Source organism: Plectropomus leopardus, chromosome 7 (genome assembly GCF_008729295.1).
Source record: "Plectropomus leopardus isolate mb chromosome 7, YSFRI_Pleo_2.0, whole genome shotgun sequence".
NCBI classification, from domain to species: Eukaryota; Metazoa; Chordata; class Actinopteri; order Perciformes; family Serranidae; genus Plectropomus; species Plectropomus leopardus.
The window spans coordinates 24,865,827-24,887,641 of record NC_056469.1 but is presented as its reverse complement, the minus strand read 5'-3'; the positions used below and the strand labels follow the sequence as shown (position 1 = coordinate 24,887,641).

Sequence of the window (21,815 nt, the reverse complement as noted above, 5' to 3'; positions counted from 1 at the left end):
TAACTTATTGTTACCTGTACCTCGGCTGCACTCTTCGCAGGTGCATTCACTTCAGTGTTAAAGCACGTTACACACTCACACCTCTCTAACCTACGTTAATATTAACACCGAAATTCTTTCCTAGGTGTCGGGGGGCTTTATTGCCTGGAAAGTGTGTGGTAAAGTAGCATACATGCACCGCCAAAGAGGCGTGACATGAGCAACAGCACTCCACTTAGCGCTGGAGAGTGTCAGTGCATGCATGCATGGACACACAGAGAGACAAAGTGTTGGGCAAAGAGAAATGGATGGAGAGAGGGTCACTCAGCTGAAGTGAACACTCCAGCGGCAGAGGGGACAGTCATGAACTAATGCAGGTCACCTCTGCACAATAGAAAAGAGCATTTACACCCACGCCACACGCAGAAAGAGAGGGGAGGAGAAAGCATGAAAGAAGCACATTCATATGCACCAACACAATCCTATCAACCTCTTCTCATTCCTGTCTCATAATCCTGCTTTTCTCATTCTATTGTCTCCTCTTTCTCTGTCTTCAAGTAAAGCGCTTCCCAAACAAACAGCAGATCTGGCATCAATAATGGAGCAGAGCGTATCTCCTTATTTAACGTACACAGATGCCCACCCTGCTGTCACTTTTTAGATGAATAATACACACATGCAGAGAGGGGGAGGAGATGAAAGGGACAGGGGACAAAGATGGAGGTAGAAAAAGGGGGGAAAGGTACCGAGTAAAGTGAGTGGAAGATCAGAGTGGAGCAGGAAGACGTGAGAGACGGCGTGCATTAACACAGCACTCAGGTCCAGATTGCAGACTCAGCACTTCCCCAAACTGTCAGGGACAAACTTTGAGTGTCTCAGCCCTCAGATGGACCAATAACAGAGATGCTGTAGCGCAGTGGTTGTCTGAGAGTTAAATAAAGGGGCTTTTACTGCCAAGTGGACCTGCCAAGCAAATGTCCCTCTCTTTTGTTCAACTTTACCCCGCACACACGCACACACACACACACACACACACACACACACACACACACAGGATCCAGTCATGATGCCTCGGCTCTGGCTAATCCTTGGAAGGTGTGTGTAACACGGCACTCAACACTTATCTGAGGATGTCAAGGTGAATTATTCAGCATGCTAATGTCACGCAATGAGACACACATGAAGCTCTTTGAACATTGCTCCATGTAATCCTCATGTACAGGTTTGTCGCGGAAAGGAAGGAGGCATCGTGAGGACCTGGAGTCTCCAAGGCCCCACGACAAGAGGCTAAATAGTAGAGGCATAAATATTAATGTCAAAATAGTTTGCTGTATATTATTTATGCATGACTCTGCCCTGAAGCAGAGGGTTAATTGAATTTGAAATGACACGTTTGCAGTATTTGTTTGTGTGTGTGTGTGTGTGTGTGTGTGTGTGTGTGTGTTCTTATCTGATATAAATAGGATGTTGCTTAATGAGGTCAGGATGCATGATATATGAGTGCGTGCATTTCATGCATGGCATGTTTGTACATATAAAGATCATTTATTATTTTGACAAATGAGGGATGAGTCATGACAAGAGACAGAGACCTTGGAAAGCTAATCAATGGATTGTTCTCAAGTCATCACGCACACTGACAGGTGTTTCTATTATTTTGTCCACCCCGTTTGTATTAATGAGAGTAGGCTTAACAACAGAAACACCTCTCTGAGTAGTGAAGTACAGAAGTACAGAAATAGCCTTGGAACAACTGCCTTTATAATTTTAACTAAAAAAACCAGCATTGAGCCTTGCAGTAGATGTGTCTTCGCCGCTGGCTTCCAGTTCTAGATTTACCCTTGGCTAAAGGCCTGACTTCCTTTTAATAGAAGTTCGGTATCAGTGCATGAATTCAACTAAATAAAAATACTAAATTAGCTCAAATAGGCATAATTAAGGGCATGGCCACTTTGCGGGACAGGCTGTCTGCAGCGTCGCCACACCATCTCTCTCTCCTCCACAGCTCCCCCTTCTCATCCAAATCTGGCTTCTTCTGGCTTCAGAAAGCAAAGATAGCGATGGTCAAAATGCCAAATTCAAATCGGAATCACCAAACCAATGAGTGATGCCACAGTAGCAACGCTTATTATTTTTATACAGTCTGTGGTTAAACTGCATTACTTCTAGCAAGGTGCTCCTTATGAACTGGCAACTGAGTGTCATATTCTGTTACCAACACGTCATCATACCTTAATTCAAAATGTTGCTATCACGCAGAAGATTTAGATTCCTTTAGGCTTGATTGAACAGGTTGAGGATCTCATTGTTCTTCAGTCTGTAATGGAGTAATAATTTGTTTGATTTGTTAATTCTGGTTTTGTAATTTTTTGTATTTATGTGTATTTATGTGAAACAGTTGACACCAAGAAAAATTACAGAATTCTTTTCTGACAATAAAACAAAATCAATCAATCAATAACTGAATAGTTCCTCTGCCAATGAGAAAACACTTAACAGTGGCAGTTAGGCATCAAAACTGCTTGGTTAGTAGAAGCCAACAAAGCAATTTGGAGAGAACGAAAGAGATGTGTTTTTTGATATCAGTGTGCAAAACCTTTGCTTTCATTTCAGGAACAGTGTGTCATAGGTCTTCATTTTTTTTTTTTCCCTCGTCCTCCTCCTGATCTAACAGTGAGGTGTATGTGGAGCCAGCAGTCCACTCAGCAGCGGACTCCACTTCAGCTACGTATTGCGCTAAACTCTAAGCTTGCCCACTTTAACTCCCTATTGTAACTGTACGATACTCAAATATTCTATTTCACTGGGAAAAATGTAAAATACAGAAGCTAAGGATGCTCTAACTTCCATTTCCCTGGGGCTTTATGGGAACATTTTGCAAGTGAGCTTATACACACTTCAGCTATAAATAAGTTAATATTGACTTTTGGTTACATGTTGGGCATGAACAGCAGACTCCTGGATGAAAGTCATGATATATGTGGCTGTGTTTTGGGGGCTGTTACTGATGGATTATTGAACAAAGCAGGAAAGGTGTGCCACAAATAGAAATCATCATTCTGAAAGGCTTTAAACATCCAGGTTGGTGGATTTAGTCTTCTTGCTGTTGTTGATTTTATCCTGACGTGCTCTGCCATTCCAGTCGCCAAGCTGTCCAGACATACGCTGCACTAAAAACTATTTATTTTGATGCCTGTGGCTGCATATAATCCTGAGCTGTCACAGTCCATTTGTATTCTTTTCTTGATACAATTCATATCGCTACAGAATCCTGGAGGACTTCCATGGAAAATGTGTGAATTTAGTAAGATTGACATAAAGACAAGCTAGTGGGTGAAAAGAGATAGACAGACTGGAGGGGAGGGGGGGCTTGTAAATGGAAAAAAAAGAAAGAGGAGGGAAGAGAAGGATTGGAGGACAGATTTGCAGGGTCTCCATCTGTGAGTATAATCCTGAAAAAAAAATCTGTTTACAGCACAGTCAGAGAACAGAGCGGTGGGGCTGAATTTAAGTCATGAGCCACAAATGATATCAGTTTCTTCTTATTTGTTTGATGTATTAAGAGGGATTCAGTGTGTGTGTGTGTGTGTGTGTGTGTGTGTGCATTTGCAAAAGCCTGTACACCTGAGGAATACAACTCTGAGCTATCTCAGTATGTTTTGGTGCGACGGTACCTTTTCAAATCCCATCCTGTGTGTGTGATGATTGTGTTGATAATACATTTCTGTCGCTCTTTGTCTGGTTGTCAGAGCGAAGAAAAGGGAGCCTGCTTTTCTCTGATGAACGATTGTGTGACGTGAAATGGAAATGAAAGCATAAAAATTGTATGACAACAATGAGAAGAATTATTTATTGGTAAACAGAGGCAGATCGCTGCTGCCTTCCACAGTGCAGTGTGTGTTAACAGCCCTTTGGGCGATTAGTGCTGGGCTTGATGAAATCAGGCACTGTGTGTGTTTTTCTCCATTAGCTCCGTCTGTGCGAGCATCCAGACCTGAAGTCTGATGTTTTTGCCACCTCTGTGTGCACGAGAAACTTTGGCCCGTGTTCAATCGGCGGCTTCTCAACAGAACGGAGCACAGACTGTGCCAGACTGAAGGAACGGCAGCCACCACGGTTTTGGAATACTAATGGAAAATTCAAGGGCTTCAGTTTTGTGTGGGAAGCTGCCATGTGTCAGCACGCAGCACTCAGCATTAAACTCACTGTGTGTGTGTGATTTCCTTGCCAGCTTGCTTTTTAAAGCACTTAAACCTAAAAGCAAATTATGGGAAAATACACTCCAACATAAAAAGTCTATTCTCGTGCCTTCACTCTAGATCACTGGAAATGAGCAAATGTCTGTTAAAAAGTGAAACAAAAGGGAAATGAACACCGAGCATATCGACCGCCATGAAACGATCCCTTTAGGCCAGACTACGTGAAGCATCAGCTCACTATGTTTCAACAAAATGTGACAGTAACGGTTATGGCTTTTTAAAGACTGGAAATTTGACCTTTAATCACGGTGCCCCATCAGGTCAATCAGTTTAATTTTTTAAACACCAGAACAGTGTGCCAAAATGCATCATCACTTAGAATCAGTTATTAGGTTTGACAGATGCACACAGCTGGAGCACTCCCTGAGTTTAATGCATAGGGGAGACTGGACCGGTTACACCGCCTATAGACAGGCTTCCAACTACCTGTGGTATTTAAAGGGGACCTCTTACACATATTTTGTGTCTTATATCTACTGTCACAGCAAGTGATGACGTAAAGGTATGTGGAAGTAATCCCTGTCAGCAAAAACCTCAGGCGTCCTACTGTTCTGAACACTGTTTCCAACAGTTTTTTTGCACTCTGGACGTAGAGTGCTGGATTTCTTTATATGGTGATCTGCTCCAGGCACACTGTTGCAAGTGCTTACGCAGCCAACACTGCTAAATGAAGTTACATGCTAATGTCAAGGAACAACCTGTTCTCATCACAAACTCATAAGATAGTGCTGCTCTGTCAGTACATTTGGCATAATAGCGCCAAAAGGCATCTTTTGCGTGCGCATGTTATGCCGCTGGATGGGGTCATGTGAGAATGCAGCTGGACAGAACAGGTTGCGGTGTTATGATAATAATTATAATAATCTTGACATATTTAGAATTTATTTAAAACTTAAGCACAAAGTGCTTCCCGGATAAAAAGGTTTAGAGAATAAAATAAGATGTCAGAAACTCATGTAGCCCTTCCTCTGCCCTCTTATGACACAACTAAGACCATTCAGAATACTAAAGTACAAATAATAAAAAAGCTCTGCATACAAGAACATATGAGGGTGCAAGTTCAAAAATACAGTTTTAGAAATAAGTAAGTAAAATGTGTATAGCACCTGCCAAGTTCTCAAGTGACGCCGAGCATGGGTTCACTTCCCATTTAAATGTAATGTAATGTTTCCTTTTCTACACCTTACGTGCTGCGTCATCCCACCATATGCATGTGTTGACATCATTTTAGCGGCATCTTGGAACATAAATAGCAGACACAGAAGAATACCTAAAACACAATATTATATATATTAGACGCAGAAGTCCACTGACAAAGCTTGACGACTTGGGACGAAAACATGTTGCAGTAAAACATCTAGGCCTAAACCTGGTTGCTGGTGTTGTAATTTTCTCCCTGATTTTGGGTAAGATTCCTGCTAGTCAGTACCTGTCCGGTTATTTGTTGAGTATATGACGTTGACGTCATGCCTCTGGTGCTATCTTGAATAGTTGTGCTACCTGTGCCCTCTAGTGGTGGTCAAGTAATGGTATTTAAACAAACTCATCACGTTAAAAAACATAGATCCAAATGACTTGGCAGCCTAAGACTGGATTACAAACCCTGATGCACTTTCTTCAAACACAAAAATTGTAAAACTATCTTATTTTGAACTGCATACACACTCTTTGGTAACAGAGATACTAACAGAGCGTGCACCCTCAAAATGGAGCCTCCACTCCAAACAGCATGATGTTCCCTCATGTTCTCCAGAAAAGCTTGTTTTGGGTGATTTTTCATGGCAGAAAGTGTCACTATTCTCTGTTGCAGTCATTCTCCGGCAGCAAGTACATTGCTAATGTCCATGCTAACGTCAAGAATACATGTTATCTTGGTTGCAGATGTTGTTAATTTCTCACGAGTTTTGGATAATAATCCTGCTGGATCATGTCTGATTGCAAAGACTTTGGTTCAGAAGTTTTATTGGTAGTTTTTGCACAATAAAAAGTGCTGTTATACTCTGTTACAGCCATGCTTCCAGCTAAAATAATGGTGCAGAGATGCTGAGATATGGAACGCACAGAAACACTGATCAGTCAAAGCAGACTGAGCTTTTTTGGGAGGGGGGCATAAAGAGATGGATCAGGCAAACACTGTTTTTTGACTATTAAAGCATGTAAACAATTTGTAGAAGAAACCCTAAATACAATTAGAACCTAGAAAGGAGCATAATAGGTTCCCTTTAACAAAAAGATAAGACTGTTTGATTATAAAAGCCCCTCGAAAAGAATACTTCACAAAAATTCATCTCAACTTCAGCATAACTGGAGCAGATTGAAGTTTTAGCTTTTGATAGCATCACAGCATCACAAAGTCTGTGATTCAAGCCTTCAGGGAATATTTGATGATTACAAATTCTGTTTCACAGTCACTTCTCTTTTTTAACACTCACTCTGTTAACGTTTAAACTCTTAAGCAGCGATCAATAGCAATAAACTGAAGGCTGTGTATCTTGTTTGATGTGTTTTCTCACACCTTGTCTTCGTCTCTGCTTTCTTACCTGTCAGTGATGCTGCTGGACACAACAGAGTCTACCTCAGAGCTGGGCTGGACCACCTATCCAAACACGGGGGTAAGCACGGATCTCACTCTCTCAATGTGCTTTCCAGCTGTCGCAGTATTAAAGCAGTCATGTTGGGGGCCATTAAAATGTGTTGCACACATGTTGCACATGGTTACGTTTTCAGTGTGAGGTTATAATCACATTATTTCTTGGGCTTTGTGGTGAAACTCTAACGAGAGATTAAACATAAGACATTTGTACAGAAACGGTCCTTTTAGGTCACAAATGGTATTAACACAATCTGCTGATTATTTTCTTGATTAGCATTAATCATTTGGAATGAGAAATACTCTAAGCCTTTTTCTAGTGCTAAAGTTGATGCTTTCAAACCTTTATTTTTTGTTGGTTTTTTTTTTGTTTTTCTTGTCTGACCAACAGTCCAAAAGCCAGAAAGCCTGAATGGATTTTCAAAAATAATTACTAACGTTACATTAAAAGGTTTTTGGTTAAGTTTTTGTAGAGATTTGATAAGACTATAAGTTATTGTTTATTTGGTTATTCATGGTCAAGTTCCAAGGTTAGGGGATTAGGGTTTTGGGAGGGATTAGTTTTGCAGCCAAAAAATATTAAACAGAATCCAGAGGACATTGTCAATGACACATGAACATAAAAAAATCAAGGCCAGTAGAGCAAGAACAAGAAAATGCTAGAGCAAGGAAATGGAAATTCATACCATACCAATTTGGCTACACATGTACAAAAGTGCAAGTACAAGGAACACAGCTTGGGTGCAATTTGCTATTAAGCATATCAATAGCATTTGGGATGAAGGGGACCAAATGGGTGCCCTGAAACTACGTCAGAGAGTACAAGCTTAAACTCATGCAGGAGTGGTCCTGGCAGTCCAATATAGTGTACGAAGCATTAGCCCTGTTATATGTGTCCCAGAGCATGGTCTGACTCCTTCATGAAATCTTAAAGGCCATTTTGAAAAGACCTCTGACTTTATTCTTGTTGAAGGTCCTGAATGTAATTAACAGACATTTTCTTTTTATTATTTATCAGGGAATTTCTCTAGTTTTTATGTCTTTAAAAAGCACTTTGTAACATGTTTTTGAAAAGTGCTGTGTAGTTGTTCTTACAAATACTGTCCTCGTTCAAAAATAGTTTCAACATTTTAAGACTTTAATAATATGAAAACCACCTAATAAAATATCATGGTTTAATGGTATCAGCTACAGAATTATTATTATTATCAGTCAGAATGACGCTTAAAGGTGATAAAATAAGATAAAGGTGAAAGGAAAAATGATTTCTCAATATTGTAGAGAAGAAAATGTACACTTCAAGATAATGGTCAATTTTCATATCAAGGTATATCGCTGCAACATTATTCTATTATATATTATATATTATTATTATTGTTATATTCTAAACAAAAGAATTGTTGAATGAAGAGTAAAATTGTATGTGATTCTCATGCAACTGTAATTGACCCTAACGATTTCTAACAAAACGTATTATTATTATATATCTAAAATAACATATCCATTTCTAAGATGGGTTATCAAAACACACAGATACATTTGCCATGCACACAGATCTCTTTGCACCGCTGTTGCTGATTCTGCTTAGACATGTCCAAGCTCTTAAAATCTGTTTAAAATACAGTATGTATTGCCATTCACACATCAGAATCAAACATGAGGCACAGCAGTATCCTTTTTGGTGCTGGCACATTTTCCAAGGCTGCATTGATTGCAATGATTCAAATAAACAGAAGCCTTCCACTAAATCTTCTCCACTATTTTTGGCTCTGGACATCTCATCACTGCAGACAATTACAGTTTGCAGAAAGTCACAGATCTCATCTTGAAGATTAGGAATAAATGTTTAGCTATGGTTTAAGGTTAGAGTTATTATATTGCAGCATGTCGGGCATCTGACAGTGATCTGTGGAGCTTCTGGCACACACAGCCTGAGAATAAACACCTTCCCTTCAAGACAGCCTTGAGGGCTGAAATGCTTTTTTCTGTTGGTCTCTACTGTGTGTCTTCATCTGTGATGAGATTGCAGTGATTGAACCATAGATCTCCCAATCTTGAGCTGCTTTTTATTTAAGGTTGTCGCATCGCCTTGAGCTGTGTAAATAAGTGTGTGTGTGTGTGTGTGTGTGTGTGTGTGTGTGTGTGTGTGTGTGTGTGTGTGTGTGTGTACTGGGGTGCTGATATATGTCTGAGCCCATGTGTGTGTGTGCTTGCGTGACTGTGCTAGGGTCAAGTCCTGGGTCAGTTAAATCCATTCATCTGTGAGTGATTGTGGCTCAGTTCTAATATGGCTCATAATTACACACACACATCGTCTTCATTGTCATCATCTTTGAGATAATCAGTCAAACTACATGTGAGAAACTGTGTGACAGTGTGTGTACTTGTTACTGAGCAGGAAATTCCTATGCCCAATTACTCTGCTGGTACAGAAAAATGTTATTCTTAGACTCTATCTATACATGGACAATACGTGGAAAACATCTGATGTATAAATTTAGAGCATTACACAGTGCATGAAATAAAAACAAACAATAACAAGCTTAAAGGGACCTTTAAGGCTTTTTTTTATATTTTGTGTCTTTAAGTATTACAGTCAAGGATGTTTTCCAATAATAAGGTAAATGTGGGTAAATGTGTGTAAAAGTAATCCCAGTAAGCAAAACTTCAAGTTTCCTACCATTTTGAACACTGTTTTAAAGTTTTTTTTTTGCTCTGACTACAGTATGATGTCACAATGTGCTGGATTTCTTTATATGGTCTTAGACTCCATGTTGCAAGTATTAATTACTGCTGTTGGGCACAAACCTCGTATCTCAAAAATTGCTATTTTTCAGGAATTACAGAAAAAACAACTGCTGTTTTTTTAAAAGGATCCAATGGACATAAGTATATGCCATTGGTACAGAAATGGTAAAAGATACTGGGGGACCAATAGAAATAATTTATGAAAAAAGGCTAACATACGAAGACCTAAAAATGCTGACCAGTAAGAGTAGACTTCACTTTTAAGTGCACTAAAATGGAGCAACGTTATCAGGAAAATTAAGTGTTTTTTTGTCCATTAGAGCGTGTAAACATGCTATAGTAGAAAACTTAAATACAAGCATGAACCTGAAAATCTTAAATGCTAGTTTGGGCAAACAAATGAGCCGACTATTACAACCGGCTACCACCAGAAGCTCGTAAAAGTACCAAATGAAAATATAGTAGTCGTTAACCAACATCTGGCGAGCATACACACTCACATTAAACCTTTTATCTCACCTTACACTGAAGTTTAGCTTTAGTCATTATCACCCCAGTCTGGCCTCCTTAATTGTACACGATCTTTGATTAATTAGGGCCTCGTGTGTTAGGAATTTGTGAACCATGATGGCAGCTGCTAACAGGAGGCCATGCATTTGAGTGTGTGAGTGCGTGAGCAAGTCAAGCATTTGCATGAGTTTTTTTTTTTTTTTTGGTCCCTGGATGAGAAGTGCTTCTGAGATGGAGATATGGTTATTTGACCCGGGGCATCAAGCTGAGAGAGTGTGTGTGTGTGTGTGTGTGTGTGTGTGTGTGTGTGTGTGTGTGTGTGTGTGTTCTTTTTTTTTAACCCTTTCCTCTCTTTTCTCTCCACATCCCATCTTTCCTTTTGCTCGAGGCTCTGTGGATATTCTTTACTTCGCTCTCCTCCTGCTTCTTCTTGCCGTCTTTCCACTCTTTTAATGTACCGACAGGCAGCCCCTCTGCTTCTTTGTCTCTGCCTCTCTCTCCCTCTTTTAATCTTCTTTCCCTTTGCCCTTCACAGTCCCAGAGCCACTGGGTCTCCGCTTCATATTCTCCCTTTTATCCCCCCAACTCAATCTCCACTCTGCCCCTTATTTCCCCTCAGTGTCAAACCAGCAGACTCTCGACTTCTCTTTCTGTAGTCTCTTTTTTCCTCCCTTGTTTTCACACACTGCTTCTCCGTTGTGTGTGTGTGTGTGTGTGTGCGCGCACGCATGCATATGTCTCGGGGTGTCTGTGCATGCCTTTTTCTGCTTCTACGTGTTTGTGTGTCCAAGGCCTTGCCCCTCCCAGTCCTCTGTCACCGGAGAGATTGCGTGGCTCTCTGGCATTTCGGTTCAAATTAAATCACGAAGATGAGTCGTCCCTATTTTTTTCTTTCTTTCCAACGCTTTATCCACCCCTCCTCCTCCCCTTCTTTCTTCATAAGGAGGGGGGGAGAAGATGAGACAGGGAAAAGTAGGGAGGGGAGAGGAGAAAATGGGAGAAGTGGGGGGTTTGTGGTCAGAAAACAAATGTGTTTTTTTTTCTTCACAAAGGTATAGAAGCAAACTGCACGCAATGCCACACAAAGATGCCAGCAGCTGCTCTTTCCTTCCTAAAGGTCCCTAACCTTTTTGCTCACATGGTCAGGCTTTTGCTGCCACCACCAAACACAAATACACTCTCTGTTTACTATTCTCCCACTATCCCCCCCTCCACTGCCAATCTGCATCCCTTCATCCTGCCATGTGCTCTCTGTTGTCCCCTCCATCCGATTCCCCACATCCCCATGTCTGACAGAGAATGAATCACGGCCCAGGAGAGAGAAAACTGTCCTTTCACTCCGTTAGACTGACAGCGCCTCAGACTCTTTCTATCTGCTCACTGATCTTATCATTATTCCAATTGGACCAAATATGAATACACTCTCTCATGTGTGATCCTTTTTGTTCATACTGGCTGTCAGAACCACAAGGAGAAAGAGACATGCAGTGATACACTGACACACACACACAAACACACACACACACACACACACACACACACACACACACACACACACACACACACACACACACACGCCAAAAGCGCCCTGATAGAGTGTCAGGACCCTTTGTCCTCTTGCCATTGTTGCATGGAGAATAATGATGATGAGGCCTAATGCATAATTCCTCTGTGTTACAACAGAAAGGGCCCTGCTTGTCACTTAGGGCTACACAAGCTTAAAGCAGAGCCTTTTCATCCTTGGAGGCACCGTACTGTATAATTGGTGAAACTAAACCCCTCGCCTACATTTACATTTTGACTGATCTGACAGAGTCTCATTCAGAGCCGTGTCTCTGCACTGCTCGTTTTTTTTTCTTCTTCCCCAACGATGCTACAAAACTCCAAATCCATTTGTACATTTACAAGTATTCAGATTCCTGAAAATATGACAAAATCTGCTCGTTTTATTGCACAACAGCTGCCACAAGTCAGGCGCACAAGTGTCCGCCACCTGTCACATGTGAACAGTGATACACATGGAAATGCCAAACCAGTGCGAGAGAAAAACTAACCACATGTCACATAATAAAACTGAATAATTGTAATTATAATACATTACTGTACTACTGTTACATATTAAGCTGGAAGATGCCGACATCTTTTAGTTTATGTCTGTTTTGCTGTGTGGATTTACTTTCTTTCTCACATCTTGTTGTGGCTAGCCATTCAAACAATTTAGCGTTTACTTGTTGAGTTTTGAAATATTTTTCTTTGATACATCTGCCTCCATTCTAATTTAATGGAAGTGACAGAATTTTGTTTGTGATGTATGAATCCTTGAAGAACGCTTTTAAGAAATTCAACATCAAAATGTCTTTTCAGATGCAACCTTGTTGCTCCGAATAACCTGTAGAAGGCATTGTAAACAGTTTTCATTGGCAGTACTTTGTAGTGAAGAAATGGTCCCTTTGAAAACCACTGACATTGTGTTCTGTGTATTATCCAGTGCAATTAGGACATGTTTTCTTCAAAGATACTTTGATATTGAAGCAGATTTCATCACAAACAATATTCAGGCCTCCTCCACTGTGTCCGCAATGGGACACATAAAACGATCGAAATTTTTAGATTCCAGTAAAGTAAGAATGTGTGTGTGTTTTTTGGCAGCAATGAATAATCTCTTGATCATTACAGTTTTGTCTGCAATGCTTTACATGTGCTTAAAGCCAGTGGCACATGCTCTTTAATTAACTACTGATTTTAGAATCATTGATTACCTAATTAGACAGCAGAAGGTCTATTGTGGATAACTGGGACATAGAGATGACCTATATCATTGGGGAGAGTCAAAGAACAGCGTTTCACTTGTGGATTCATTACTAGTATGTGTGTGTGTGTGTGTGTGTGTGTGTGTGTGTGTGTGTGTGTTTACCAGACAAAATCAAATACTCTATTGTACTTGTCTCACTGAGGGTGGAAATAATGTCAAACAACAGTCTGTGATGTAAGTAAAAGACTTGACCCACATGTCAGAGACACCAGCAATATGCTCAATATTTACCTTGTAACATGTAAACCATCTTTAAAGATATAAAGAAGATTTATGACGGTGGACAAACCATAAACACACTGGGGGTTTTTACATTTTACACAGGCTGATTCTGGAGCTCCCCGCGTGATATCATGTTTCTCTTTTACAAAGTGGAGTTTACACAAGCTCATGATATTGTTTCTGTCTCCCTCAGTGGGATGAGGTCAGTGTCCTGGACGACCGAGGGAAGCTCATACGAACCTTCGAGGTCTGTAATGTCAACCAAAATCCCCGTCTGCAAGACAACTGGTTGGCTACACCCTTCCTGTACCGCCACTCTGCTCCACGGGTGTTTGTCACGCTGCGTTTCTCTGTGCGTGACTGTGCCAGCCTGCGATCACCGTCCCCTACCTGCAGAGAGACGCTCACCCTTTACTACAAACAGGCCGACTCCCAGAGAGAGCTGGAGAGGACCTGGGCGGCTGAGGTGAGGCAGAGAAACAACACTGGATGTGCATAATTAACCAGATTTTTGCATTTACATAATATGTAAATACAACATATCCTTGTTTACATTGTAAGTAGGAGCAAGTTACACTTATAATCATTATATTTTAAACAGATTCTCAAGCAGAAATTGGGTCAAGACCATGTGGTATAAAAGAAAAGTTGTGCACAAACCCTTGTTAGTTTTACTCGTCTGTCTCGTCTGACAGATACAGTGAGCCATTCCCCAGCTTTTTTGCAAAATACACGTCCCAGTTTGAATCCAGGGTACTGCAATAAAACAAACCCTCATTCCCAGCTATTTACTTCAACAGTCAAATGTTTTCCTCCATCAGAGGGGGAGAATAAAAAATGGTCAGTATGCAACACAGCTAGAGGGGAAAATCAACACCTAAATTTAATTTTTATTTATTGGAAGCCTCTATCAGAAACAGCATTTTAACAAGAGAAAAGCACTGCAGCCATGAAAGTAACAGGAAACATAACACCTGTATGCATGCAATGCCGACAAATTTAGATCATAGAACGAGACTCCATTGTTAAACTAAGCCTTTGCGAGCCAGTTTGCTCCTTAGTTTATTTTTTTCTGTGCAGAGCGGTGAGCACCGTGAGAATCATCAGTGTCATTTCACCTTACTGCTCATTTTGAAACATTAGTGTGTTTTTCTGGTCTTTGAAAGTGTTTTGTTTCATTTTGGGTATGTATTCACATTGTAGAATTGGTCTTATATTCATTTAAATTGGTATTTTAGAGTCCTTAAATGTAACTTATTCAGACACCCTGAAAGAATAAGAGATGTAATACTAAGTATTGTCGACATATCTGACCTGACACTTGAGAAAATGTAATGATTTTAAATTACATTTCACTATAATAACACAACATCGGAATGATTAACTAAAAAGCATCCATTAGGTTGGCAAAGTCAGATATTTTTCACTCTCTGAACTGTATGAATACATACCCTGAAGTGAAAGGCATATTTCTCCATGTAGCTATAAGTAAGTTATACCTTTTTTTTTTTTTTAAATGTATGCATATACAAAACAAGTATTTTTGGCAGTTATGTTAAAGTTAAAGAGATGCTACAGTTGTATTTCCACATGAATGAAGTCTTAATTAGCTGAGACATTTCCTAAGATTTAATGGTGCCGCTCAGCATCTCTCAAAGGAGTAAACATCAGTGAACAAACAGATGAATTGGGCATTTTAAGTGTCCTTATTTTTCAAGCTGTTTTTTTCAATACTGCTTTAGGCAAATGACCTTCAGACAGAATCATTAAACAAAGTGAAATAATCATTAAGCAAAGTAAAAGGAAGTTTTGATGGATGTTGCGCTCATGTTATATCAAAACAGCAAAACCTCTTATCATCTCATGACAGGGAGTAATTGTGTGATCATCCTGATTATTGTCGGGCTTGTCAAAAAAAGCTGTCGAGATTGACGGTCTCTTTCGGCCACACTGGTCTGAAGCTCATACTCTCAGAGGACTACTAGTCCCACTAATTACATCTTTAAGGCATAAAACATATGACAGTGACTATTTTACATTCATTGCATGACATTTTCTGAACCTTACATGTTGTTAGTGAACCATGTTTTTTGAGAGACTGACACCGACTGTCCAAAGATGTTTTATTTATTTACGCTTTTTTTTCTCCATGACATTTTGAGCTTCCGAGTCTGTGCCGCTTGAGCTAGATCATGTGCAGTCACAGTGGGTGGGACGCAGTGTTTGTATAGATGAATGCATTTCTCCTGAGGGAAGTGAGATGCTTTTTAAAAATGCAAATCAAAGCCTGATGAGGAATCAGAGGAGAGTCGCAGAAGAGTCAGGAAGCGCTGCAGCGCTGAAAGTCTTCACAGGGACTTGAGCACGAACTCCCACTGGGGCCGGCATACATCGAAGTCAACGTTTACTCCTCTCACTAAACCACTTCATATCATACATGTGCCTGAGAAGATACAGCTTTTTATTTTGATTCAATGCGCTGTATATTTCCAATCTTCATCCATCTATCAACCAGCTTATTTTAACACCCATAATTTTCCTCTTGTTTACTTGGTTCCTTCCTGTCAACCACACTCTCCACGCTATTTTGCTTTCTCTTGACTTCTAATTATCTTTCCCTCCACCGTCTTCCGTCCACTTTGCTTTTTCCTCCCCACAGCCGTCCAGTGGAGAGAAGGAGACCAGGGAGGGCTGGGTAAAGATCGACACCATTGCAGCTGATAAGAGTTTCTCCAAGGTGGAGCCCAGTTCACCTCACCAGTATCAACCCAACAGATACAGCCGAATAAACATCAAGACACGCAGCTTTGCCCCACTCACACGCAATGGGTAATCATCACTCATGTTTTACTAACACCATCGCTCCCAAGGGTCTGAATGTCCTACATACTTTAACACGTGACCCTTTTTTCAGATTCGTCCTGGCCATCGTCGACAGCGGAGCTTGTGTTTCCCTCATGGGTGTGTCTATCTTCTACCGCCGCTGTCCAGCCACCAGTGTGTACTTGGCATCATACCCAGCGACACCTTCAGGGGCGGAGCCAACTGCCTTAGTTCCCCTTACTGGGACATGCGTCCCCCACAGTAAAGCGCAGGGAGGCACGCCCCCTCGTATGCACTGCAATGCTGAAGGGGAGTGGATGGTTCCTGTGGGAGGATGCGTCTGTGATGAAGGATACGAGCAGAACGTCAACGGATCTGCGTGTCTGGGTAGGTCTGAGAAACAAACAGCTTGATTCCTGTGGAGGTGGATCATGAATTTCCATATAAAACAGAGTCAGCAAATTATCATAAAACTTCAATTAATAAATTGGATATTATTTGGTTAAACCACTGAACTTGGAAGGCTTATATTTGGTACAGGCATCTATATATGGGACACACGTAAAACCTTTGCCCGGTAAAGATGGGAAATACAATCAAATTGTTTATTTATTTTTGCATGTGTCTTCTTTATTTTGCTGATTTTACTTCTTCTTTGTTGCTCATGGTTTTAGTAAAATGAACTGAACGATTGAACTGCAGAGAATCTCTCCAAGCTAACCATGTGTATAGCATGTCCATATTGGCAAACGTTTAAACATTTCGATTTGTATGTGTGATCCAAGCAGCTAACTAAGCTCCAGCAGGAAGCCAACAACATCCAAAGAACTTCTATAAAAATTACCTGCATGACAACCGAGCCTCTAATTGAGACAAGCTTAATTTGTCAAAATGTGTAGCCACACTTAGCAACCGAGTTAAAGGGACTTGGCGTTTAATTGGAACCAGGCTTATATTTGAAGTTTTACAGTATTAAAAAAACATCATTAAGTTTGGTAACTTGTGAGAGACATATCAAATGGAATGGTTAATATTGATGCAACAGAGGCCAACATATCATGACTTTTATCTCTAATATCAGTCGCGCTCCACAGTTCAGTTTTTTTTCTTGCCCAAGCAACAGCTCATTTGCCCACTTTGGCTGAGAGAAGTCTTTCAAAGGGGCTCCTTTATCTTAGCTCTATAAACATCGGCTTCTGCACTTCCCATAATGACAGATGGATTAAAGCTCCAGTCTGTAATGCAGGTTTTCTGGCAATTCGGAAGTGATACCCTTTATTCTCATTTCCTGTTAACTGACTTTGATCAGTGACTATCCCCTGAAATGCAAAGTTGTGACTCTGTTCTGGAGAACTTATTGGAACTCAAATACCCCATAAATAAATACTGGTAATCAGTCAATTTTTTTGGGCCGATCTTGACTTCCTGTCAGTTCTCTTCTAGGTATTTGCTGAGATACGAAGCGTCTCGATCAATATTGAAAGTCGCAGCTGTCAGTTTGATACACAGCTGGGTTTGATGTAGAGACCAGAGGGAAACGAGGGCAGGCGGGTCGGGTTAGGTTAAGATGAGAAGAGGAGAGGCAGTGTTGTATTCATGCAGTGCATTTGTAGTGATGTAACATTTGCATATTTTCTGTCATAAATAGAGTTTTACAGAGATACCTTAGGAATACAGAGCAGCCATATTGGTTGTTTAATGTTAAAGCCCCCTCCATTTAAAATGTGTGATGTTTATCTTCCCTAAAATGAATAACTTTGACTACACTGACTTGTACCAGTGCACTAAAGAGTTGTTTTCACATTCCTTTTTGTGCACTTCCCTAAAATCTGAGATTCAAAGCGCACTGGGAAAGCTAGATTAGTTACATAATACAAAAGCCAATCCCTGTCTCAGGGCACTGTTACACATGAGAAAAATTAGCAACAAATATTTGCCCCCTGTTCATTTCCGCATAAAGCCGGCAAAAGAGTGATTTAACTATTTGCTTCAGGTGGCAAAGTCACATCTTGGCATGTGTGGTGTTCAGCTTTGGTGAACTTTGATCGGCAGCCTCAACAGATAGCAAAGCATTGTGTGTGGAGGTGACATTTATTGTTGCCATCTTTTATCAGCTGATGTTGTATATCGGCTGTAAATCTGCTCATAATACAAAATTGATCAAAGTCCTTCTAAGTCTGACATGGTGTACTGCAGCAAATTTCTCAGTAAGGGAGAAGTAGATGTGCTTCCAGACCCTTTTTTGTAAATTATTATGTGGGAAACCCATGTTAAACAAAATATTAGTATAAGCACTTTAAAATGTGTCTGGAGAGGGACTTTAATGAAGAGTAGAGACAAGAGGAGGGAGGAGTGAGGAGGAGATGGGGTCAGCAATTTCAGCGCTGGTCAAAAAAATTTCCACTTCTTAGAGTGGGTGTGAGTGTGGGGAAAAAGAAGGAGAAAAAAGTTGAGAGATGTCCAGACGGACAGGAAGGGATATAGGGAGAGTGCAGGAGGAGGGAGCGAGGAAGAGAGGGGAGAGAGCCACAGTGAGAGGGATGTGACACATTTAGGTCATGGCGATGTAATGGCCACTCGTCTGTGAACAAGTGACAGAAACCGCAGGGGAAGAGAGGGGGAGTGGAGGAAAAACAGCGAGAGTGAAAGATAGGAGGATGCAAGTTAATGACTTAAAGAACTGAGCAGGCAAAAAAATTCCAAGGGCGTGAAGGGAAAAGAGTGGATTTCTTTGTGTGAGTGTATTTTGCTGCTGATATGTTTTCCACATATGTCTGTAAATGTCGGGATTACAGTGAAAAACTGAAGTCTAGCAGGAATTTGAACGGCCATAATTGCTCCGCTCCCTCGCATGGGGGCCCTCAAAGTCTAACTAACTCCGGCACAATTAATCCTCCGATCCTGCCAAGTCAGCTGTGAAATGCATTCGTGCTCTTTTGCTTTACATCTGCACTCAGCCCGCCACTTGTGTTTGTCTGCATTTGATTGATATTTACTGACAAATCACCCCTCAGAACGGCTCAGCTGCCGGAGCGAAGGCTTCCACAAACCGTCTATGAATGATCCAACACGTTGCTGCCCACGCTGCTCCGGCTTTTTGTTCCGGCTCTCATTTGATTATGTTTTGTTGATCACTTCACTGACTAATGATGTGGACTGGCATCATTACATTGTTGTCCTCTCTGGCTCCCTGGGAATGTCGAGAAAGGAGGCAGATGGTTAGCTGGCGATGCAGTCGTCAGGAATTATTAACAGTAGTCGATCCGTGTTCTCGCTAGAAAGTGGATCACAGAATATTCTGAACCATCAAACTTGTACATTTCGTTCTTGTTTGAATTAAGCAATGAGGACATTTAATAATGATAGGCTGTGCTGCACTGAACTTGTGTATAGGCTGGAGGCTGTAATTAGAGACACGCCATTCTGCAAAATGTTCATTGTTTTCTGGCAGCAGCCCTTTTAACACTTCTGAGAAAAGGAAAAAAAACATTTTATCAAGACATTAAATGACATTTATTTCCACTTACAAGTGTGCCATTTTAACCTACATGCATTCAATTAAACACATTATTTAGCACATTAATCAATACCCTTTGATGATGTGTTTTCTCCATTTTTCACCATTTCAGTGAGTTGTATTGGGCCTCTTGCTTTTTAAGTAAATTACTTACTACAGTGAGAGTTAATGCTGTTTGATATCCATGTGAGAATACTGCAGCCAGCACAGCTTTGCCCCCTCAAGCAAGACATAATTTTTAGGGACAAATAAGGGCCTCTAGATCCCTCCTCCTCTCGGTCTCATGTGAAAATGAATATCAGTGTTAAATGATTGCCTTTAACTACACACAGCTCTAATAACTTTCTATTTTAAGACTCAGGGGGTCCATAATGTATTGCTTTATTTGTTGAAGTGGATTTTTACAGCAAGGTCTGAAGACTGTAACTGAAGTGCAGACGTGAACCACTTTAGCATACATTTTTCATTCGTTTATCATTAACATTTGACACATCGGTCCAAAAAGACTTAGTTTTTAGCAGTGCTACAGCGGAGTTGCTTTAGAAATGAGAATGTCGGTTTTTTAGTTGGTTGGATAACCCACTACGTTGATACTTTGATGGTTTGCCATAAAACTTACTTACGGACATGATGATCCCCTGCAACCCACTCATCAGAATAAATGTTGGCATTGTACCTTTCTTAAAACCACTGATATGTTACATTTAATACACTGTGGATATGTTTTAGCAACAATGTGAGGTAGGCACAAAAACCACCTGGTTATAGAAAGGAAAATATCATGTTTTTGCATATCTTTGCTTGCAAAATCCCAGCTGGAAATGCAGCTATGTCTTTATAAAAAGAAGATTGTTCTTGGAGTCCCTACTAACAACAAGAAAGTGGAGCACATTACACCAGTCCATGAATCATTGCACTGGCTTCCTGTATGTCAAAGGCTAGATTTTGAAATACTGTTGTCTATTAAGCATTCAGTGGTCTCAGGCCTTAATACATTTCTGATATACTTATATGTACGATGCATCTAGACCCCTCAGGTCATCTGGGACAGGTTTGCTCAGCATTGCTGGTATCAAAACCAAGCAAGGTAAAGCAGCTTTTAGTTTCTATGCTCCCCACCTGTGGATCAAACTCCTATATAAATAAACTTGCCTTGGTGGTACTATTTGCGCTGGAGACACAGCAGCAGGTTGCTACCATGTTTGGTGACTAAATATCACTGCAAACACAGTGATGAGTCAAGATGATTGTCATTGTTTCAGTCTTGAGCAGTGTTTTGCAGCTTTGCAGTCTCGCCATCTACCATCCCGCCAATCCCCCAATGACAAAGTCAACTTATATACATTGCTGAAGAAAAGCTGATATGAGTTTGAAACATACATATTTGTGGATAGCAGAAAAGCAAAATGCCAACATTTTCTTCTGGCGACAGGGCTGTCCCCAAAGGTTGAACCCTAATGACTTATATCTTATATCTCACATTCTACTGGATGGGTTTGCACAAAATTTTCTGCAGTCGCTCATAGTTTTCCAGTGGACGAATCTTGCCGACGCTGTTATCCTCTCATTTTTCCTGCAGCTCCACTATGAGTTTTCATTTTTTACTGATATGCCTCAACAGCTGTCGGATGGTTTGGCATGACATATAATACAGACATTCATTTCTTCCTCGGGATGAATTGTAATAACTTTGGTGATGCCCGACTTTTGATCCAGCACCATCATTATCATTCCTCATCATTAGGTTTATGTGTCTTTCCCGAGAACGATTTGACATGTTCTGTCGACAGAAGGAGCCAGGGATTGATTCATAGCTCTATATTATTGATAAGTTATTCTAAACCAGCTCTGTAGACTGGAGAAATAATCTGGCGTTATTATTTATTTAAAAGAAAACTCAAAATCTGTACAACTGGGACTTTGTTGAGTGTTTTGTTCAGATTTACTTGAAAGCAACATTAAGCAAACAACCCTGCAGCTGTCATTAGATTGTGATTTAAATTTAGCTAAATCGTGTTTGTATATGAAAATACTTTAGAGGAGGGACACAAGTATGCGTGCATCCAGGCAGAAAAGCACAGGTGAGAGACAAAAAATGTATCACTGCAGGGCACAAAAGAGATCTGCACAATGATGCTCCAAATTAAAAGTTCATATTTTTTCTTTGAGGCTTTTTTTTCCTTTTTAAGGCATAATTTCCATCTGCAAAATCTTCTACAGGCCTACCTTAATAAATTTAAACTGGCAGCATGCAGATCTTTGTGCCCCATACCCAAATACTTGATCTCATGTTTCACCAACGGAGCCCCACCCAGTTAAACCAGAGAAAAGAGCACAGGAAACAATCATGCTGAA

At 40.6% G+C, this 21,815-nt stretch overlaps 1 protein-coding gene across 1 annotated transcript in view; it reads left to right on the top strand.

Annotated features, from left to right (window-relative positions):
* Window positions 1-21,815, top strand: part of ephb6 (eph receptor B6) — a 47,680-nt gene that overhangs the window by 7,976 nt on the left and 17,889 nt on the right. Inside the window, exons 2-5 of the mRNA XM_042489320.1 lie at window positions 6,786-6,850; window positions 13,314-13,586; window positions 15,780-15,949; window positions 16,035-16,330. Of these exons, the coding sequence (XP_042345254.1) occupies window positions 6,786-6,850; window positions 13,314-13,586; window positions 15,780-15,949; window positions 16,035-16,330 (804 nt within the window). The remainder of the gene's footprint in view (window positions 1-6,785; window positions 6,851-13,313; window positions 13,587-15,779; window positions 15,950-16,034; window positions 16,331-21,815) is intronic.